At 34.6% G+C, this 21,940-nt stretch overlaps 1 protein-coding gene across 5 annotated transcripts in view; it reads right to left on the bottom strand.

Annotated features, from left to right (window-relative positions):
* The window catches only part of LOC145243404 (uncharacterized), a 302,808-nt gene extending 296,321 nt beyond the window's left edge, over positions 1-6,487 (bottom strand). For all 5 annotated transcript variants that reach the window (XM_080106260.1, XM_080106258.1, XM_080106259.1 and 2 more), the window contains exon 1: positions 6,335-6,487. In XM_080106260.1, the coding sequence (XP_079962386.1) occupies positions 6,335-6,371 (37 nt within the window). In that variant the 5' untranslated portion in view covers positions 6,372-6,487. The remainder of the gene's footprint in view (positions 1-6,334) is intronic.
* Positions 6,488-21,940: the final 15,453 nt, after the last annotated feature.

The following is a 21,940-nucleotide window of genomic DNA, read 5'->3' on the forward strand; positions in this document are numbered from 1 at the left end:
TCTCGTCAGTATTCCCGACAGGGCGCCTCAGGCGATTACCAATAAACTAACCCCTCCTCAAAGAAGGTAAAGTCTGGGAGGATGGAACTCCTAGAACTGCACAAAACCAGCATTACACCGTAATCAACAGGGACCAGGAAATTAAAGAAATGGTCTAATCTCTTGATTTTGAGAACTGAGGGGAAAATCCCTAGCCGTGCTTATGTAATGTGTACATCTATTTTCTCAGGTGTAAAAACACGCCTTAGGGGTGTATACATCACAGACTTAATTTTTTTTTTTCTTTCAAATTATTTCTTTGTAATTGATTGAAAATAGTGAAACAAATAAAGATTTAATTTCTCTTTTACAACAAAGTCGATTTGCATTAGTTCGTCGTTAGTTGATAAAATGTTATTTGAGTTTTTTCATAAATAATCAAACATAACCCACCAAGACCTTTTTTAGTACGGATATTTTTTATTTTTTGAATAAACTAGGAAGTAACTTATTTTTAAAATGAAAATACTGCAAAGAAAAAACTTCTTTGCTTTCTTTCCTCATTGAAGAGTACAAAGAATACCTCTTTAATGTTCGTTTCTAAAACTGACTTTTTGAGGGTAGTGTGGTGTTTACATTAGCGATACATCTAACTCCCACATCCGGATTCATACCTTCTAAGAAAATATTGAAAGATACGTCTAAAAAAAAAAACAAAAAAAAAAACTGAATTGTTATATTTACTGGGTTAATGAAATTATAATCACGTTCATAAATAAGTGAAAATTATGCTAAATACAACTAAAATGAAAAGGACTCACTTCCCTCTGGTAATTCTGAAATGTCTCAGTTATGAATTTTACTTAGGTAAATTCCCCCCCCCCCCGACAAAAGGAGGGTGGATCTGTAAATTCACACTTGCCCGTTCGTTCGTTCGTCTGTCCGCACTTTTCTCAATAACTACACCTTGGAATTTTTGGAAATTTTGCACAAACATTAAACATGATATCAGTAAAAAAAAGTAACAGAATGGATTTTCCAGGAAAACTCCGGTTGCCCCCCTAGGGGTACATTTCGGGTTAAAATGGCTAAAATTGACACTTTTGTGTTTCTTAAAAAAAATTAATACCTTGGATTTTTATAAAACTTTCTGAAAAATTGTAACTAACTGATTTCTATATAATTTTGTTTGTTCATACTTCGTGATAACTCTTGGGTGTGCCCCAGGGGCTCTTTTAGGGCTAATAAAGACACTCCATTTTTGGGACTATTTTACCATGCTTCCGAAATTTTCTGTGTATATCTATTTAGCAGTTTTGCATGGTGCTGGACTCAAATTTAAATAAGTTAATTTAAAAAATTAGCTTGTATACGTATTAAATAAAAAAAGAAAAAGAAACCAAAAAGAAAAGTATATTGAAAAATCGGCAAATATTGAAATCGAGGAAAAAATTGGGTTAATATGGGAAAATTCGTTTTCCCAAAATAGAGCACCTCGGATTATGGTAAAAAAAAGAAGATAAATATAGCATCAGAACAGATACTACACTTTTATTTTTTTAAGGTAAAAATAAATAAACTAAACAAATATTCATATTATTTGGATTATTTGGACTACTGCTCTCATCTTAAATGTCATTTTCACTTTTTAACGAGATTACTTCCTATCGCTTTCTTCCCCTATTGTTTCTCCCTATTATTTACAGTGGTGCCAAAAAGAAAGTTCGCACTTGTCATTTTTTCAAAAACCGCAAATTTAACCTAAATTGAATGTAACAATGTTTAAACAACCTATACCTCATTTGATTCGCCTCTATAATTTTACCTGTTCATATTTGACTTTTGATTGAAGTATCCTAGTGGTCACGGCAATTTAAAAAATTAACTTCAAATCAAGAAGGCAAAAAGAAACTCCCCGCAATGGAAAATTGTTATTTAAATGTAAAGGGTATCCCACTTCTCTTTTTGTCCAAAGTTCTTCCAGATTTAAAATTTTATCATTGCGTAGCTATTGCTTGATGTAATGCCATACATTTCCGATAGGATTGAGGTCTGGAGATTATGCCGGCCAATCAAAACATGGACTATCTGTTGTATAGCAGGGGATTTCATATTGGGGGGTCATATATCGGGTACATGTAATACAGAGGTAACGATGAGGGAGACATGACATTTATAAGAGAGTGAGAGAAATGATGAGAATTCATTATTGAATAAATGTGTATTACTGTTCTTTACATCAGAGGGGGAGAATCATTACTTATGATGGAGGAGGGGGACACATTACTTGGAAGTGGGTTATACAAAGTTCATATTAAGATGATTAACACATTACCTTCAATTGTTGAATGACGACACGAAAGGCAAACAATTACAAATATCAATGGTGATTCTTTATTTTGTTTGACCGGTCGAAATGATGATGACGTCAGGAATTCAAATTTGTTTCTACATGGTTAAATGTTCTCCCTTCGCTTCTAAAGGGACCCTCCTCTGATCATGTCAACTCTTTCCGATTGCCTTTGCTGACTGCTTGAACCTGATCGCCCGACTGCCTTGACCTGACTAAAACTAGCTCCTATATTGAGAAATTCCCTTTCTGCTATGACGTCAGATGTGTGGTTCCAAAACGTGACCAACTCACGTGGCTAAGCACCTTTTCCAAAACATACTTCTGCAAACAAAGAATTCTCAATTAACCTATTTTTTACCATATATTTTTAATTTGTATTGTTCATTCTTTTTGGCTGACCTTTTTAAGTCAGTTTTCATAAAAGAATGAACAATTAATTCTTTTTACAAACAAACAATAACTATTTTATATGAAATTTAATAATAGCGAAATTCTTACATTCCAATTCTAAATCTATTTCTGAACCTTGCTTATAAGGTTCGAGTCTCGGCTTATCCTAATCTCATTTTCCACTTATCTAATGTTTTTCTTATTTACAGGAAAAGGGGACAGCCCTTTTTCTTGTAACACATCATTCTCTTAAAGGAACCTTTTGACACTGCCAGATGAGTGAATGGGAGTATTATTCTGCATGAAGAAGGGATTATTATCCAAATTCCGACCAAAGTAGGGTAGAAAATGCTGAGTCAATATATTAATGTACTTGGTCGAATTAATTCAACCTTGCAAGTAAACTATAGGCCCTGGATCATTCGTACTAATAACGCTCCACACCAAAACTGAACCTCCACTACCTTGCAACATTGTCTACCTAGGATTAAATTCTTTGTCCTTGCTTCGATGGATGTACTGTTTACTATCACTGCCTAGCCTATTGAACTTGCTTTCGTCGCTAAAAATCACTTTCGGCCAATATGAAGAGTCATGATCTTCATTGCATCGGACAAACTCCCGACATCGCTTTCTGTTCTTTACAGAAATCATTGGTTTGCATCTTGCAACACAGCCTCGCAAATTAAATTTCTTTCAATATATTCTTAACTGTAGAAAGAGAGCAGTTTTTAACAAGATTACGCTGTTGTTAGATTTGAGGAGCCATTTTAAATCTGTTTCTGAGGCTGCGGATCTTGATAGCATTGTCTTTCTTGTCAGAAGTAACTCTAAGACCACCAGATTTAGGGGCATCATGAACACTGCCAGTGTTTTGGTACTTTTGCACGGTCATTCGTATTGTTTTTTTCATCAGATTTGCAGCTGATTTCTCGATTGGATAAATCAGAAAGGTGGAGATTAATGAGTTCCTGACGATCACTAAGAAAAAGTTGAGGCATATGGACTAAATGTTACGTTGTATAATCTGGAAGAACAACAATTATGATTCCAGATGCTTTTTTGCCTTAAAGGTGAATATTTTAAGCTGGTTTTAAGCTCATTTGTTGCTGCAGAGTTTCTTTTTGTCTTCTCGATTTGAAGTTAATTTTTTAAATTGACATGAACACGAGGATACTTCAATTAAAAGTCAAATATGAACAGAGGAATAAAAGGGGAATCAAATGAGGTATAGGTTGTTTAAACACTTACATTCAATTTAATCTAAATTTGCAGTTTTTGAAAAAAATGGCAAGTACGGACTTTGTTTTTGGCGCCACTGTATATATGTTGGCATTCTGTGGATGTTCGGCATAAATAGAGATCCCCTGATCTTATTGTAGCGCTTTTGTTAAAACTACAAAGTATTTATCTAAGTAGCAGGGACGCTTGGCGTAGTCCATCGTAAAATACGCTTAAATATGATATTTTAATTTATGCAGATTTTGTATATATTATTATAGTCAATTTTCTATCGATTCTTATATATTATAAAGTTGTGATTTCAAAAATTAAAAAATAGAGTCGGCAATCTGATAAGTCCTGAACTGTCAACCAAGCTTCAGCCTCTGTCCCATTGACGAAATGTTGCATCCCTTTGCCTGTTCTACAAGTACTTTAACGGTGAATGTTCCGACGAACTGCAAGCACTTTTACTCCCTCGACATAAATACTCCCAACAAACAGCTAAATCCCACCCTTTCACAGTAGAGATTCCTAGATGTAAGAGAGCCTTCTACTCCAGTAGTCTCTTCTCCAAAACCGGTAGACTTTGGAATTCATTTCCGGGCCCTGCTTCCCCAACTGTACTGACCTGCAGAAGTTCAAGTGTAACATGAACCGACATCTTGCTGCCCAACTCCCTACATAGTACCCCTGGAGCTTATGTCCTTGATAGTAACCTCCTACATCAAAGTGGCAATGTGCCTTGTTTGGGGTGAAAATGTAATAAAAAATGTAATAATATGACTTGGATGCATCAGCCTAAATCGAAATCGAAAGCAAAACTTATGAAGAAAAAAAGAATCTATATATATATATATATATATATATATATATATATATATATATATAATGAACGTGCCTGTGTGTGTGTGTGTGTGTGTGTGTGTCTGTGTACATTTCCCTCCGCAATAACTCTGTCAATTTTTAGTCTACAGACTCGAAATTTGATATACAGGGTACTGAGATTTGGGAAAATCGATGTGATCGGTTTTTGGCCAGAAATTTGGCGATTAAGGGGTCAAAGGTCAACGATTTGACCTTTGAGGACTCTACCAAATTCCTCCGACAATTTTGGGGCTACGCACTTGAAATTTTAGATATAGGTTCCTTGGGCATGGATCTAACTTAATAACTTGATTTGAGCCCAAAACAATAAATGTTAAGGGGTCATAATAGGGGTTAAAGTTTTTAAAAAATTGACCTCTGCGGTCTAAATATTTGAAATTTTACATAAAGGGTATTCAGAGATAGGGCAAGCTTTTTCATCAGTTTGGGTCGAAAATTTTTAGTTACCAATATATAAATGTATGTATGTCTGTTTGCATGTCTGCCTTAAACTTTCAATAGAGGCGATGGATTTTACCAAGATCAGTATCGTTTTAGAGTTCGACCTTTCATACGACAATATCGAAAAAATTGGCTAAAAACATTAATATCTTCCCCTTCAACTAGGCACTTTTCTACAGGGAGGGGGAGGGTCACTTTTTTGCCGATATTTTTTAAAGTTATCCTCTCCTTTAGATTGTCTAGCCTTAATTTTAAAAAATGTCGCTTCCGGTTTGGCGGTGGTCGTAATAGCATAAACGTTAGGTTTTACCCTGTTCTTTTCCTCCTTTGCGGTACAGGTTCAAGCCTGCCTTCCTACTACCACTTTTTTTTTTTTTTTGCTCAACATACACATCCAAACACCAGGGCAACGCCGGGCTGAAATGCTAGTATGTATATAACTTGAGTTCCTTCAGCTATAATCGAAACCGAAACCAAAACTTATGGAGAATTGTAGGTAAAAAATGGAAGGTCATAAAATTAAACGACAGTCACTCGGAAGAAAAAAGATGTAAGCGTGACACAAGATAACACACATGCTATCGTATTAATATATAGATGCGTGTGATTTCTTTTTCTTTTTTTTTTAAGGAAACAAATTTTCCCCCCTATTTTATTTTAATTCAATACATGTTCACATAATTAATGTCTTATTTTGTGTTATTGCATTACTTTGGTGTATTCGTTTTGTTTTTAACTACAAATTACGCGAAATTTTGATATTTCGGATTGGGGCATTTTGAATTGCTTACCCCTGAAAGGAGTTCTTAAAAAAAAAAAAAAAAAAAAAAAAAAAAAAAAAAAAGCAAAGAAAAAAATTGTCAAACAATAATGCACAAGTGCTGCAAAAAAAACAAAAAACAAAAATAAAGCAAAAAAAAAAGTAGAATCTTGGGGGGGGGGAGTAGCTGAGCATGGAATTATACCATTAAGCAACAAGTCACCAATTATCATTCTTCATCTATAAAAAAAATACCAGAACAGAAAAAAAAAAAAAAATCAGTTTATTAAAAGTTTACTTGCCTTCAAGTTCAGTTGCTAGAGTTTGTGATTTTTCCATTATTTAAGTTAAACCAAAGAAATGTTTTAGGAAATTGTTGACGAGAATCCTCATATCACAAAGTTTCTTAAAAATCAAAAAAAAAAAAAAAAAAAAAAAAAAGATTTATTAATTTTTTTTTCTTTTTAATAATAAATAAGTGCCGGTTTCTATGAAGATGCCGGTATTTTCCGTTTCTTGTATGTTTGTCTTCAAGTCCAAATTATTATTTATTTATTTTTCAGCTAAATTCCAATTTCTTATCTCTTGTCAAGTTGAAATCAGAGTCGACTAGTTGGGTTCTATTTTCAGATTATTTTGCGACGTTCGACAATTTTCTTTGCTCGTTCTTTTTGTCAACCTTAAATGGAAAAAACAAAATAATCTGATTATTTGTTTGTGTTGACGACCCAGAAGAGAAAGTTTATGAATTGTTAATGTCGGTTTCGATCTTCGACCCTTTCGAGTTACGGCGTCATTTCTTCTTCTTCTTCTTCTTCTTTAATACATTTTTTTATGGAAAAAAATAAAGGTGTTTGCTTGTAGGTTTTAAAAAAATTAATAAACGAGAGAGAAAGGGAGAGAGAAAGAGAGAGAGATTATAAAACAAGGGAGAAAGAGAGGGATAATAAACGAAAGAGTCGGAGGATTGGGAGTGAGGAAGAAAGAGAAATAACGAGAGAGAGGTTAGTTACTAAGGAGAAGAGAGTGAAACGTTAAGTCAGGTCGGGAGTTTGTTTGTTGTGAGGTTACGATGAAGGAAAAAATAAAGAAAATAGAAATTTAAGACAGCAAATAAAATTAATTAGAGAAATGAAGAAGAAAAATACAAATAAAAATAAATAAATGCAATGGTCGGTTTGTATGGTTTTTAGTTTTTACGGCATGTCAAACAAAACAGTGATTGTTGGCCGGTTGGGACGTTTTATGCCGAAATCGTACATGTTTTCTATGAAATTCGGATGTGTGTGTAGATTGGTCAAACCAACGCATTTTAGGTGAAAACATTACGCACTTACGTGTTATGTCGAAATTAGTATAAATTCCCAAAACTAAGAAAAACAATCCAGTAGAAAAATAGTGATCGGTAGAGTTCATTTCACACATTACCGGTAGGAAAGAGATAATAACAAATAAATATTACCAAAGGCAAGGTAAGCTACTCTTCTACCTATCTGGATAAGAGTTTTTGTGTGTTTTAACTTATTTCAAACCGTTTATTTACTTTGAAACAAAAGTATTATTGAGTCTTAAGTTAAAACAGGAAAAACGTCTGACATTAGAACAAAAGAACATCATCTTGGGAGTGTCTATAATCGCTAAAAAAAAAAAAAATACTGGTAGAAACACACACAACTAATCGTGCGAAAATATTTTGCTTACTTTTTGATTTTCGAGCGTTTCTCGAGACTCCCCAGATGATCGTCTAATGTCAGATATTTTTTCTTCTTCTAACCTAAAAGTCGGCACTACTTTTGTTTCAAAGTAAATAAACGCTTTAAAATAAGTTAAAACATACACAAAACTACTTTTCCAGGTAGGTAGTAGAGTAATTTATCTTGACTTTGGTAACATTTATTTATTTACCACCGTTTCGTTTTGTTGTCTACTGCAAAATGCCTCAGTCGGGGATACGTCCTCGACAATCAGTTCAGCAGTAACATTTTGCTGTCGAGCCTGGATATGGTTCTGTTTCGTCTCAAGATATTCGCCTTATAAGGCTTTATCTTCTTTAGATGTCCCTAACAGGTAATATTAACGGGGCTGCTTAGACATTTTTGTAAGTTAAAGTGCACTTATCGTAATGCACTGGCTTTTTATACCCCAAAACTCCACTACCACCTGAGCTTGTTTAATGGTAAATAAAATATTTCGTCCCTACGTAATTTGCACATTAATCGATTATTTATTGAAATAAAAATGCAATAGTTTAAAATACTAAACCGAACTTTAATAAATCATATTTCAAAAAATAATCAAATCCGCCATAATGCATTTCGATTTACTAAAAAAACAAGTCAGTTCTTTTGATCTTTGTTAATAATTGAAAAAAAAAAAGCGCACACAAAAGAATGAATGACTTCAAAACCGTTCGAAATTTGAAATTAGTTTTGAAGCATTTAAACTGTTGAATAGAGTGTTATTTAGACTGGATTTTTATCGCGAAGTTAGCGACCACCTCCACAAAAATCGACGGCCAGCTTTGATTGATGAATTCGTCTCAGTGAAAGTAATGAAACAAATTTTGAAATAGCAAAACCTACAAGCAGTTTCAAATGTTTAAAACTAAACTAGTCGGTGGAAAATTAGATTTTCTGTCGTTTGGTAATGTTATTTGTTGTATATTTTTGCTCATTTTTCTATTTCTCGGCTGTCAACTTTACTAAACTGTTGCAAAAAATAACGTAGGAAAAATAGAGCTACAACAACAACAACAACAATCTTCCTCCATATAATATTCTACTTGTTCCTTTCTTAGTTAGTCTGTACGTTACAATTATTTGAAAAAGACCAAATATAATTTTTGAAGACCAAGCTACTTCAAAAAAAAAAAAAAAAAAAAAAAAAAAAAAGAAGCCAAATTCGTGAAATTTAGCTTAAAACAAAAAGGCCGATCTGGCAATCCTGGTCAAAAATATGAGAGTGACCTCCCTTTGATGTAGCCTCGTTTTCGAATATCATTATAATAATAATATATGATCATTGTTGTGATGATGTGAGAAAGGAGTTCTTAGTAATTTCGACATGCAGTGGTTGTTCACCAAAGAAAGTTAGCGAAACGTTACGTAAAAAAGGGTACACTAAAAAAACAAAACAAAAAAAGCAGGGCCAAAAAGGAACACTGTCAAGAGGTTCTAAACTGAATGAGTAAATTAAATATTGTCTCTTACAATGTGATTTTATTATTTGTATTGAACTATATAGCACAATATTAGTTTCTGAGTATTTATTAGTATTTATTAATTCATCTCATTTGAGTTAGTTCTATATTTAAAATATAATGAACTTTATTTCCACAGAAATGTTACTAAACTGATATTTGCTGTGTTATTAGATTTTTTGTCGCCCCCCTCTCTCCCTAAATTGCGCTACCCAGAAAAATATCAGCTTTATCAAAACATATTTGTTGATTAAATATATTTCTCATTCCGTGGAATTTCCACGGGTCCTGCTAGCTATTATCATTTTAAGAAAGAAATAAACAAACAAACAAGTGGGGATTATGAAGAAAGAGAAGTAAAGAACCAATCAAAATATGTGACTGACCATCACATGTGAGACCAGACTAAAAGAATGACGTGTGTGTGTGTGTGTGTGTGTGTGTGTGTGTGTGTGTGTGTGTGTGTGTGTGTGTGTGTGTGTGTGTGTGGAATGTGAGGTTGTGGTAGGGTGGATAAGGTTTCTAACGGTAACAACAGTCCAACAACACGTTGGCTGTAACCATGGAGTTTTAAAGCAGCCAACAAGCTATACCCACTGCAAGTGATCCCGCCATAATCACAGGTGAGACTCACATGTGACACACCTTTGTTGTCGTTAATAACTCACGCATTGAAAAGAAAGAAAAGAAGGAAAACAACAAGCAGAGAGAAAACAAATGAACTAATTAAATAAAATGAATGAAATAACAACAAAGAAAACAACAAAATTATATTTGGATTACTCAGATTACTGTTCTCATCTTGAGTGTTATTCTCACAACGTTTCTGCCAATGTAACCTCCGACTTTCTTCAAGTGCGTCTTGTCAAACTATGAATTTATATGGAAATGGTATTGATTGCCACGCCCAGAGGCATAGTTCTGGGGGGGGGGGGAGATCGGTACCATGCCCAGAGGCATAGTTCCGGGAGAGGATGCCGTTCCCGGAGGCAGTTAAGTTCTGGGAAAATCCCTTGCCATGCCCGGAGGCAATAAAGTTTTGAGGGGTTCATTTGCTATGCCCAGAGGCAATCCTATTCCAGGAGAAATTATTGGTGCCAAACCTGGAGGCAAAGCAGTTCCAAGGAAAAACATATCTCAGGACCCATTATGCATGGATGTGTCAGAAGTTTCGCTAGAGGACTTTTGTAACCCATAGTCAATACCAGCACATAACACAGTAGCTTCCCATGGTAAGGAGGAATGGTTCAGATGGGGAGCAGAAACACCGAATGGAGAACCAACTTGTTAGGACAAAATTAGAAAACCAGAAGAGACATCGACAAGCAAAGCAAGAATGAGAAAGAAACCGTGGTGGATGATAAAGGAGATTATACTAGATTATAATAGATTATAATAGAATAGATTATAATAGATTATAATAGAGGAGAAAAGCCAATCAGGGAAGTTAGATTGATTATGAACAACCTGAAAAAGCCAAAAGAAAGTATTAGGAAAGCCAGATCATTAGATCAATTAGTATTTAAATGCCTAGATGGGTACTCCTCACAAAGGTTAGAACAGGACAAACAGCAAAAGGAGGATTGGCCAGCTCTTGCAACAACAGACCGGAAACCCAAAAGATGCCTAGAAAAGACAGCTCCCAAAAAGAGGAGGAAACAAGACCAACAGCGAATTGAGGACTGCAGGCAAAGAACTCCCCAAATACTACAAAAACTTGTTCGATAACACCTACTAGCAATAGACCGAAGGGAATCAAATAAAGTTAATACCAGGGATACTTGAAAGACTCCAAGAAAGATTAGTGTCACTAGTGACCTCAGACAGGAAAAGTAAAGGACTCACCAGAATACCAAAGGAAAGAATGTTGGAAACGTTTACAGAACTGAGAATACCAGCTCGATATGTAGTGAGACGGAGCTATGTCATGTAGGATCTCCTCTTGCCGAACAAAAAAGAAGCAGAAAAGCTGTCAAGAGGGGATCTCATATGGAGAAACATCTGAATGAAACTAGAATATATGTCAAAAAGAAAGACAGCCGTGACAATTCTTGGAGTCCCCTGTTTCATTAGTGAAGAGCATATTGGGGCAATTATGCTCCAATATGAAGAAGTTGAAGGCGTGAATCTGGTTCGGGGATCTAGGAATATCATAACAGCAGATTATAAGGTACTATTGAAGGTAGATCAAAAGGGATTTAATAGCATCCCCACTCAGTTAGGTTGCGAGGGCTGGTTAATGTCAGTTATAGTGGAAAGGAGGAAACCTCACTGTTGGCAATGAAACCAAGACATATGTCCAGAGCTTGCCCTCAAAAAGCCCCGGAGAAGACAACAAGAAAGGAGCCGCTAAGAAAGACAGGAGAGAAAGAAAAGAAGACGGAGGATGCAGCACCCACAACTTGGAGTTAGGTTGCTTCCGAAAAAGGGAAGAAATCAGAGGCGACCTCCCCTCCAACGACAACAAGGGCAATGGCAGGGGCAACTAAAAGGAAGTGAAAGCCACTTTTCTCAGAATCAGAGGAAAAAATCCAAAAAACGAATAGGCAAAAGAACATAATGCCGGACTTCCTTCATCATCCCAATCCTAGATCCAAACAGAATAGAAAGTGCAGCTTACCCCTCCCCTATTAACCTCTTCTAAAATAATGGAGGAGCCAGAAGAGACTCCAGCGAAAGAAACGGTTTTCCCTACAACCCTGAAAGAGAGAAAAAGTCAAGGAAGTTTCCTTTTTAGCCTGGGGAGAAAATTTGCATAGTGGATTTGAGCCAAGTAATTTGGGACCTCAACGGACGGCAGAGGCACTATCTAAAGAGCCTAGAAAGCTTTAGCAAAGTAGATGATGAAGATGTTGAGAATCCCAGAAACTTCCCGGACACTCCTATGGTAATAACATTTGTGAGGATGAATAGGGGAGGAAGGGCGAAAGCATTATGAAGGATGCTGGAATCCGGAAAAAAACTTTTCCCGGATTAAAATTAATTGTCAGGGAGCATCCGTTGCTGACAAATCTGGCCAATAAATGTGAAGGAAGAGTCCTAATTTATGTTCACCCCTCTTTCTTTAGGGCTTTAAAATTAACTTTCCCCCTGGACGTGGGAGGCCTATCAAGAGACGGATGGGTTATGTCCAACCTGCTCACCAGCAGTCTTGGCCAGGACTTGGATGTCCTTATCTCCGAGGACTTAAACCTTGTTTGGAATCTGATGTTCCTCATATTCAAACTAGCTAGATTCAAGTTCATTATCGTTCTCTACCTAACTAGTGTCACACAAGCGTGCTGAGGGATCTTGTGGCCTTTGAGGTAGATATAGCTACTCTCCAGGAGATCCACTTCGTTTTGTATGGGGATTGTAGTGTGCTGACGGGCGATTTTGATGTCTACTCAGCATGTGATAATCTTCATAGTTGTTGAGTATTTTTGCTAGTCATTCGCATCCTATCTGCGATGGTGAACGTGGTTCAGGGAAGACTGATCATGGATGATGCGGTAAGTTTTGGATTGTCGCAGTGTATGTGGCCAAAATCACTAGCAAGAGGGTTTCCTTTTTTGGCATGTGGAGATAATTTTCTTGAGTCTGGAGTAAACAGTTTTAATGGAGAACTGGAATGCCAGCTAGATAAGGTCAGGAGGGATAGAGGGTAGGTGTGAAAGCAGGCTGTATCGCAGACCAATGGTAGTGGTATAGGTTAATGGTAGCCTCTCAGAGTCATTCAGAGTCTCTTAGTCGGTGCGTCAGGGTTGTCCGCTGTCAACTCTGCTGAATTTTTTTTTTTTTTTTTTAAAGTGAAACCTTATAATCTTGTTATATTGTTCAGAAAATTTCGTAGAATTACGACAATTTTTTTCTATTTCATTCAATTTTTTTTTAGATATTTAAAAAAAACTTCACTCCATAAAGAAGAAATAAAATATATTAAATCAAAACCTCATGTATTTCTTTGAGAAAAGAAAAAAAATCCAAAATTCTTTTAGTGTTTTTTTTTTACAGGCAAAAACTGATAAGTAAAATGTGACTATTTTTCACCTACGGTGGCCCATATTTACTAACTTTCGTTTACAGCCAGCAATAGAAAAGGAGATTAATTCTGGCGCTTAAGGCCACCGAAATTCTCAACTGGAAGAGAAGGCGGCGTTTGTCTCTCTTTATTCCAGTTGTGAAACATCTCATGTTGCGGTATTTTTTATACTCGCTTAAAACAGTATTTTATTTAAAAAGGACATGGAATATAAAATATAAACATGGATAAATTCTTAACAATGAAGAATGGAAGTACCCATTGAACAGTATTTTTTATAGGTAAGTGATTTTTTGGAATTTATATATATTTTTATATTCGAAGTAAGTTAAAATTCGTTGATTTTCTTTAAATCTTTTTTAAAAGGAAACCGATTTAAAAAAACAAATATTGCATAATTAGCTATTAAACCTGTTATTTTGTTTTAAATTTGGTCTTTGCTCCTTTAATTGAAAAAAAAATTAGGGTTTGAATGACATTTTTCAATTAGTTATAAGCTTCGAATGATTGGAGGTCGAATAATTCAAGTTTTTATCATGCATTTTTAATGGCGACACTGCTAGTTATGTGTTCGTTTAAACAGGACATTTATTTTTCAGAGAGGTTTTCCAAAACATACCCCCCACTAAGCATGCATATATACACATGCATGGACGCACACACATATACGCACACACACACACACACACACACACACACACACACACACACACACACACACACACACACATACACAGACACACACGCGCTTTCTTCCTTCCATAAGCAGAATCTATTGGCGTCGATTCTTAAGTTGTGTTTTAAAATTTGAAATTCTGAGTTTTAAACACTCGTTTAACTTTGTTTTCTCTGTTTACTTTGCATTGTTTCAGTTTTTCAAAGTCGCTGATGAATTTGCGCTGACTCTTTCTAACCTCTTATGGTTGATTCAGCGCAATGAAACCACTGGTACAGCTTTGAAATATGTATATATAGTGTCATAATAAATATTGTATTTTTAGCTCCACATCCACGATCGAGCACTTTATGGATTTTATTTCATCGCCTCCTTACACGCTATATATATATATATATATATATATATATATATATATATATATATATATAATAGTTACATTTTTTAATGTTTATTTACATTTTCCTTTTTCTTTTTCTTTTTTTTTCAATTTATTTATTTTCTTTTTAAAACTCACGCTCAACCGAACACACACACACACACAAACACACGCACACAAACACACGCAAGTATTCTGAGAGCTATGAATTTCAAAATAGACTAATGGAAAAAAATAGAAATACAATAAAAAATGTAAATATAGTGAATATATATATATATATATATATATATATATATATATATATATATATATATATAAAATTAATAACTTTCTTGAAGTTATATATTTGGATTTTACCGTCACTGGATTATTTTCCACCAGACTATCCATTCACGTGTAATCACCTTTTTCTTCACCATATTCCCTCTGCTTCAGTTTTTTGTTATCAAGTAAGATCTTTGACTTATTTGTTGTTTCATCAAATACTTTTGCATGCTAAATCCGATCCTGCATTTTGCTAATTCCTACTCTCTGATGAGAAGGAAAGTATTTCTTCGAAACTCTGTGGATTAAGGACTATCCACTTATCAAGTGTTTCCTTTTCAGATTAAATATGTTTTTAACTCTTTTTCAAAGTGTTTTTAACGTGTTTTATTAACTGTTTGCTTGTATATATATATATATATATATATATATATATATATATATATATATATATATATATATATGAACAAATGATTAATAAAACATATATATATATAAACATATATAATAAACATATATATATATATGAACAAATGATTAATAAAACATGTTAAAAGACATCTTGAAAAAGAGTTAAAAATTTTAAAAAAGGAAACACAAGATAAGTGGATAGTCCTTAATCCGCGGAGTTTCGAAGAAATACTCTCCTTCTCATCAGAGGGCAGGAATTAGCAAAATGCAGGATCCGATTTTGCATATAAAAGTATTTAATGAAACTACAAGTAAGTCACAGATCTTACTTGGTTAAAAAAAAAAGGGTGAGGTAAGGGGAACAGGAGGCAAAAGAAAAATGATAAAAAGATTTCACATGAATGGATAGTCCGGTGAAGGGTAAAAATCCAAAAATGGTAACATCCAAAACGGTCGAATTTAAAATTTCAATCCAATGGGTAAATTCCAAATGGTCCAAAATAATCCAAAAGGCAGAGTTCCTTGGAACTTTTGGATTTTTACCCTTCACCGGACTATCCATTCATGTGAAATCTTTTTATCATTTTTCTTTTGCCTCCTGTTCCCCTTACCTCACCCCTTTTTTTTTTAACCAAGTAAGATCTGTGACTTACTTGTAGTTTCATTAAATACTTTTATATGCAAAATCCGATCCTACATTTGGCTAATTCCTGCCCTCTGATGAGAAGGAGAGTATTTCTTTGAAACTCCGCGGATTAAGGACTATCCACTTATCTTGTGTTTCCTTTTTTAAAATTGAATATGTTTTTAACTCTTTTTCAAGATGTCTTTTAACATGTTTTATTAATCATTTGTTCATATTATAAGCTCTATTTCCTTTTCGGTTTTATTGAGCTTTTACATCTGGCTGAGTTTATTTTACTTGTAAATATTAACTCTTTAATATTTATAATATATTTTAAGTTTACCATTTTGATTACCTTGGTAAACTTATTGTAATTTTATTATATATATATATATATATATATATATATATATATATATATATATATATATATATATATAGTGGCCCAGAAGTAGTGACCTATTTTAAAACTTGAATAACTTTTATTACTTTTAAAGATATTCTCACTAAATTTGAAATGTAGTTGCACCAGTCCTTCCAAGATTTTTTAAAGTACTTAGTTTCATTTTATTATTTATAATAACGTTTATAGGCTATTTACACTATAGTATGCTGTTTTTGCAAAAGTTTATTTTTATTATGAAAAATTATGTTCTTTAACTGCCCCCCCCCCATTCTTTTGCCCTATCTAACACATGTTCCATTTACATTATTAAGCATTTCTGAAGTTATAGCTCTAATTTCAGTTTCAATATTGTTTTTCAATTCAACAAGTGTGTTACGTTTAATTTGGTAAACCCTTTCCTTGAGATAACCCCACAGAAAAAGTCTGGACTTATCAGATCTGGTGACCGAGGAAGCCAGTTAAATTTGCAACCACCTGAAATTATTTGGTTCTTAAAGATGTTCTGCAAGAGTGTTATTGTGTCTCTTGCAGAATGTGCTGTAGTCCCATCTTGCTGGAACCACATCAGCTCGGGGTGGTTTTGAATCCAACGTCTTAGGAAATTATAAATCATCGTGTGGTAGCGTTCACCCGCTACTGTGATCTGATTTCTATCCTCATTCTCAAAAAAATTAGGCCCAATTATCTCTTGAGCAGTTAAACCGCACCATACTGTGCATTTGATGGAGTGTAGTTCGTGCTGTTGAATAGCTCTGGGGTTTTCTGTCGCCCAAATTCGACAATGTTGTTTGTTAATGAAGCCATTTAAATGGAAATGCGCTTTGTTGAACATGATAATTTTTAAAAAAGAAATTTGAGTCATCATCCACTAAATCCTGAATTATCATGACATATTCTAATCTGTTTTCATGATCTCTAGACTGTAACTCTTGGACAAACTGTATTTTATAAGGAAACATGCCGTCGATATCATGGATCATTCTTTGGGGAGAAGATCAGGAAATTCCCAATTGACTGGAGCTTCTGCTGCTTGACGTGGACGTATTTTCGGCGATACTCTCTTCCACTTCTTCCCGATTTTCATCAGTGGATACCGATGGGGGTCTTCCACATCTTGGTAAATCAGAAGGGGTATTAAACTTTTGGAATCTGTTGATTATCCTCTGAATTGTCCTAGCACTTGGAACAGATCTCCTGTTGAAATGGCGACGGTAACTTAGTTGGGTTTCAGAAATTGACCCATGTAATTCAAAGTACCACTGAACGATGAGGGTTCCTTCATCGACGGGCACACGACTCATGTTGGTGTTGGAAGGGTTGCTCTAGTTAATCTGAAAAAAAAAAAAATATTAAATAGTGAAGAAATTATGAATTTTTCAATCGGTCATTACTTTTTTTTTGATCCTCCTATATATATATATATATATATATATATATATATATATATATATATATATATATATATATATATATATATATATATATATATATATATATTTCTCCAGAGAAATGGCATTTTAGTATTGTGTTTTACATTTATTAATTTTTTGGAAATTTATTTAACAACAGAAGTTGTGTTTGTTTGTATCAGGCGCATCGCCAGGCCAAATAATGTCTCTTAGTGATGCTATATTTTAATTTTAGTAATTGTACGTTTATAAAGTTGAGAATTGGATTCCGGAATATGAGAATTTTCAGAGCTCAGCCAATCAGAATGGACAGAATATGGACAGAAGGGAGGCTTTGTTATTTATGAAACGGATATTGGAAAGATTATCTTATTTCTATGTATCTATTAGGCAGTTACAGTCGGTGAAATTACAGTATCGTTGGAGAATGGTGACTAAATATTTAGAGAGAAAAATAGGAACTCATTTCTCTAAAGATATTGTGATTGTGATGGTGTTGCTCGTCTGATACAATGTAGCATTTTATTATAACTGAATGTTTCTATAACGGTATTCAAAAGCTACATAAGATAGTGGCAATTAGTATTGAATTTGTATGTGGTATCTCTTCTTGCAAACCATTGCATTATATAGGAGATTTAAAACTATCGTATTCTGCACATAATTACTCATGTCGCTTGTGATATACTTTTATGGTTAAAATATGTGAGTTTTAAGTCCTGAGGTCAGCGCAGGTTTTAACATTCTAAACGCTTTTTTGCCATTCATCTGACCAATTGAATATCACGTTTCTTTTAAAAGATGATTTAATGGAACACTAATATGTACATGTTTGGGATGGTAAACAGAAAAAGAATATTTAATGTTTTAAAAATGATTAAATTGCTACAATTAAAAAAACACATATTCGTTTTATTAATGTTCAAAATATTTAGCTAGCAATAACAACTATTTTTATGGAAGAAAGAAAGTCATTGTTTTTAAATAGTATTTACTCGAGCAGATATTTATTATTTAAAAATGTTTTTATTTTTATACAAGTAATGATGCATTTTCATATAGAAACGACTGTTGAATTTTCACAAGACTCTCCTTGTAACTAATGTTTATTACATAATAATTACATAATCAAACACAGTTTTTTTTGTTTTTGATATTATAATAATTTATGACACTATTGGTGTCATGAATGCATACAGCGAGGTGCATATTGCGGTGAGAGGGGGTGTTTGACCGACCGGGATAGAGGGAGAGAGGATAGATAGAGGGGGGGGGGGTGATTTCTGATTGGGACAAATCAGAAATTTCTATGGGATTTTGTCAGAAAGAGAAAAAACAAATAATAATTGTTTTTATCTCATTGTCGTTATATATCTGTTAACATGAAAGGTTGTTTTTAAAACCTCTGTTAAGAGGTATGACGAGATCCAGAGATCCTTAGCTGATTAAGGCTAACAACTTAGAATGGAGGTCAAGGGTAAGGGTCGCCGCCAAGCATTGTTCGACCTGGAATGACTAATCACTTCTAACTTGATAATAAGTAAAAACCTCAGTGCAAATGAGGGTTAAAATTTGGTAGAGATAAGTTTGAAGAGGAGGAGTAGAAATTAGGGGAACAGAGAGAGAGAGAGAGAGAGGGGGGGGGTGTTAAGTGGACAAGACGAAGGATAAGCTCTAAGAGGAAGAAAGAAAGGGTATTTGTAACCACTCTCTGAAGGAGAGGTGGGGAAAAGGGGTTGGATTTAGAAAAAAGAATTCTAAAAAGCGTAGAGTCGTAGCCAGCAAACTGAAGGGCTGGGTTGGTCAAGCGCTCCCGAGTTGGGAGCCCTCAGGGCTTGATGTTATGATGTTAACTAGTCTAATGTTGATGGGAAATCTGTGACTTTACTGGTCTGGTCTTACATCGTTTCACTGCTATAGTCAGTCACCTCAATTTAGACAGTAGCTGTTATGAAGTAATGAAATTAATAAATAGTTTGTTATTGTTATAAACCGGAGTTCTGTTTGTTTGTGGTGAGGACTCTTCATTTTGCAGCAAGCCGCAAGAACTAGCGGAGTGATTGATGTACCCGGAGACTACCTACACAGGGTAGGACACGATTCGATCGAGAGGCAAAGCGCCCCACCATGAAAACACAGTGGGTGAAGACGATCAACAGGCCAACTCGTGACGGGACAATGTACGATCGAAAGAACACCTGTCATATCGGGTGGAATCCGACAAGGTTAAGGACACCCGGTGTGGTTGGTGCAGTATCGGTCTTGTTATAATTAGTTAACGCTCTCTCTCTCTCTCTCTCTCTCTCTCTCTCTCTCTCTCTCTCTCTCTCTCTCTCTCTCTCTCTCTCTCTCTCTCTCTCTCTTTTGAACAGTCCATGTGAACGCACACACATTTTTCATTTGTCTCGGCAGGCAAATACTTACGTTTAAGTACATTCTTTTTTTTACGTACGTACATTCTTTTCCAAGGTAAGAATGAATACACGTTTAACGAACTCTCGTATGCATCCACACACACACGCATACGCATACGCAACGAACTTTCAACTTCATGCATGTTCGTTCGTATACATATACATACACGCATGTACACAAACATTCTCTTACTGTTCTTGCATATTTCAAGTTGAATGAAACATCTTATTTGTATATATTGTAACTCTGTTTTAACTGTCTCCTTTTTTAACGTGTTTCCTTTTGATGTCTTTTCTCTAAATCTACTCAGTAAACTTAGTCTTTATTGCTGATTGTTTTTTGCAACATGCAAAATGCATATCTCAACAAACGGCCACCTACGACCTTCAACGTTACAGCCTCTACGAAATATTGAACGCGCTCTCTACAGATCGCTAAACCGATCTCCACAAGTTCATCAGAGTACACGCCATGAAAATACTTGTAATTGGCAAAAATGTGTCTTGGAGACTGACATTCCCAAACCACACTTTGCCTATTTTTGTAGACTGAGCACGAGAATATCTAATATTTCCATTCACCAACGGATTACTTGTGAAGGTATGTATAAGTATCACCTTTTCTTTGTATGTGTTACTAGCAGGGAGACTCGACGTCGCCCAGGATTGAATGTATCAAACTCCTATATTTTTATTGTAATCGAATTTAGTGAAATCAACCATTTTTGTAATCAAATCGATTGATTATCTGCTTTAGTTGGGGAACTATCATAACGCATCGAGAGAAAGCTTCACATACCTTCCTGCCGTTACTTAGTCCACAACACATTGTTGTCTACATTGCACTGTAGAAAACCTACTGTTGATTTTATAAAATTATCTTATACATAATGGCTTGCATTAAAGTTTAAAATGCAAAAGTCAAGTATCATAATTCAATTATGCCCTAAACAGACGCATTCATTTCAAACACACTCCTATCATAAAAAAACAAAACTTCTGTTGATTTTATATGCCGGGTCTTTCTGCTTGTGTGGTAATAAAACTTCTCAAATGCACTTGTGATGTTAGGCTGTGTAAGGTGTTAATTTTGGTCAAAATCGCCTGTTCCTTCTTTAATCAGTGTTTTTTTTTTCAATTATTGATACTTATCAAAAGCATTTCGATACAAAACCTATCTAAGAACACTGCTAGATACATAAAGTACAATTGTGTGAAATTTCATTAAAATCGACCCAGCAGTTTTGGCGTCCATAGCGAACGAATACACACACACACACACACACACACACACATACACACACACACACACACAAGGTTCGTTTTATATAATAGATAGATAGATAGATAGATAGATAGATAGATAGATAGAGAGATATTTTATGAGTTGTGTGATTTTGTAAAAAATCATTCAATCTATGCCTTTGTAGTAACTAGGAGAATTATCTACCTTATGTACTAGCTGAACACAATCCCATTTCGTATTATTTGAATTCTTTGGACAACTGTTCTCATCTTGAATCTTATTTTCACAACGTTTCGGTTGATGTAATCTCCCATCTTCTTCATTTGTATTTTGTCAAACTCTTGAATCTTTGTCAGATTTGAAATTCTATACAGAATTTTAAGTTCGACAGAAAGATTCCAGAGTTCAACGAGACACACCTGAAGAAGGCCATAACTTACATTGATCGAAACGTCGTTAAAACAACACTCAAGATGAGAACAATAGTCTAAAGAATCCAAATCCTCATCTAAAAAAAAAAATCAGCAACGCAATAATTTTTATGAAACGATCATGTAATATTTTATTCATGTTAATGTATTTCAGCTATTTGTTATACTAATATGATACTGATGGAAATAAGAGAATAATGGGTGGCACTTTGAACCAATATATTTCTTTTCTTCTTTTTTTTTAATTCTTTTTCATCCCAAACAAAGCATATTGCCACTTGGAACATAAAGGGCTACAAATTTGGAATCGTGTCCAAAAGGTGACTGCCGGAAGTTAAGCAATGAGATGTTTGTTCACATTACATTCAATCTTCTGCAGGTCAATTACGGTCAAGGAAGCAGGAAACAAAGAGGCAATTTCAAA

Source organism: Euprymna scolopes, chromosome 22 (assembly GCF_053919585.1).
Source record: "Euprymna scolopes isolate OS-2025 chromosome 22, ASM5391958v1, whole genome shotgun sequence".
Taxonomy (NCBI): domain Eukaryota; kingdom Metazoa; phylum Mollusca; class Cephalopoda; order Sepiida; family Sepiolidae; genus Euprymna; species Euprymna scolopes.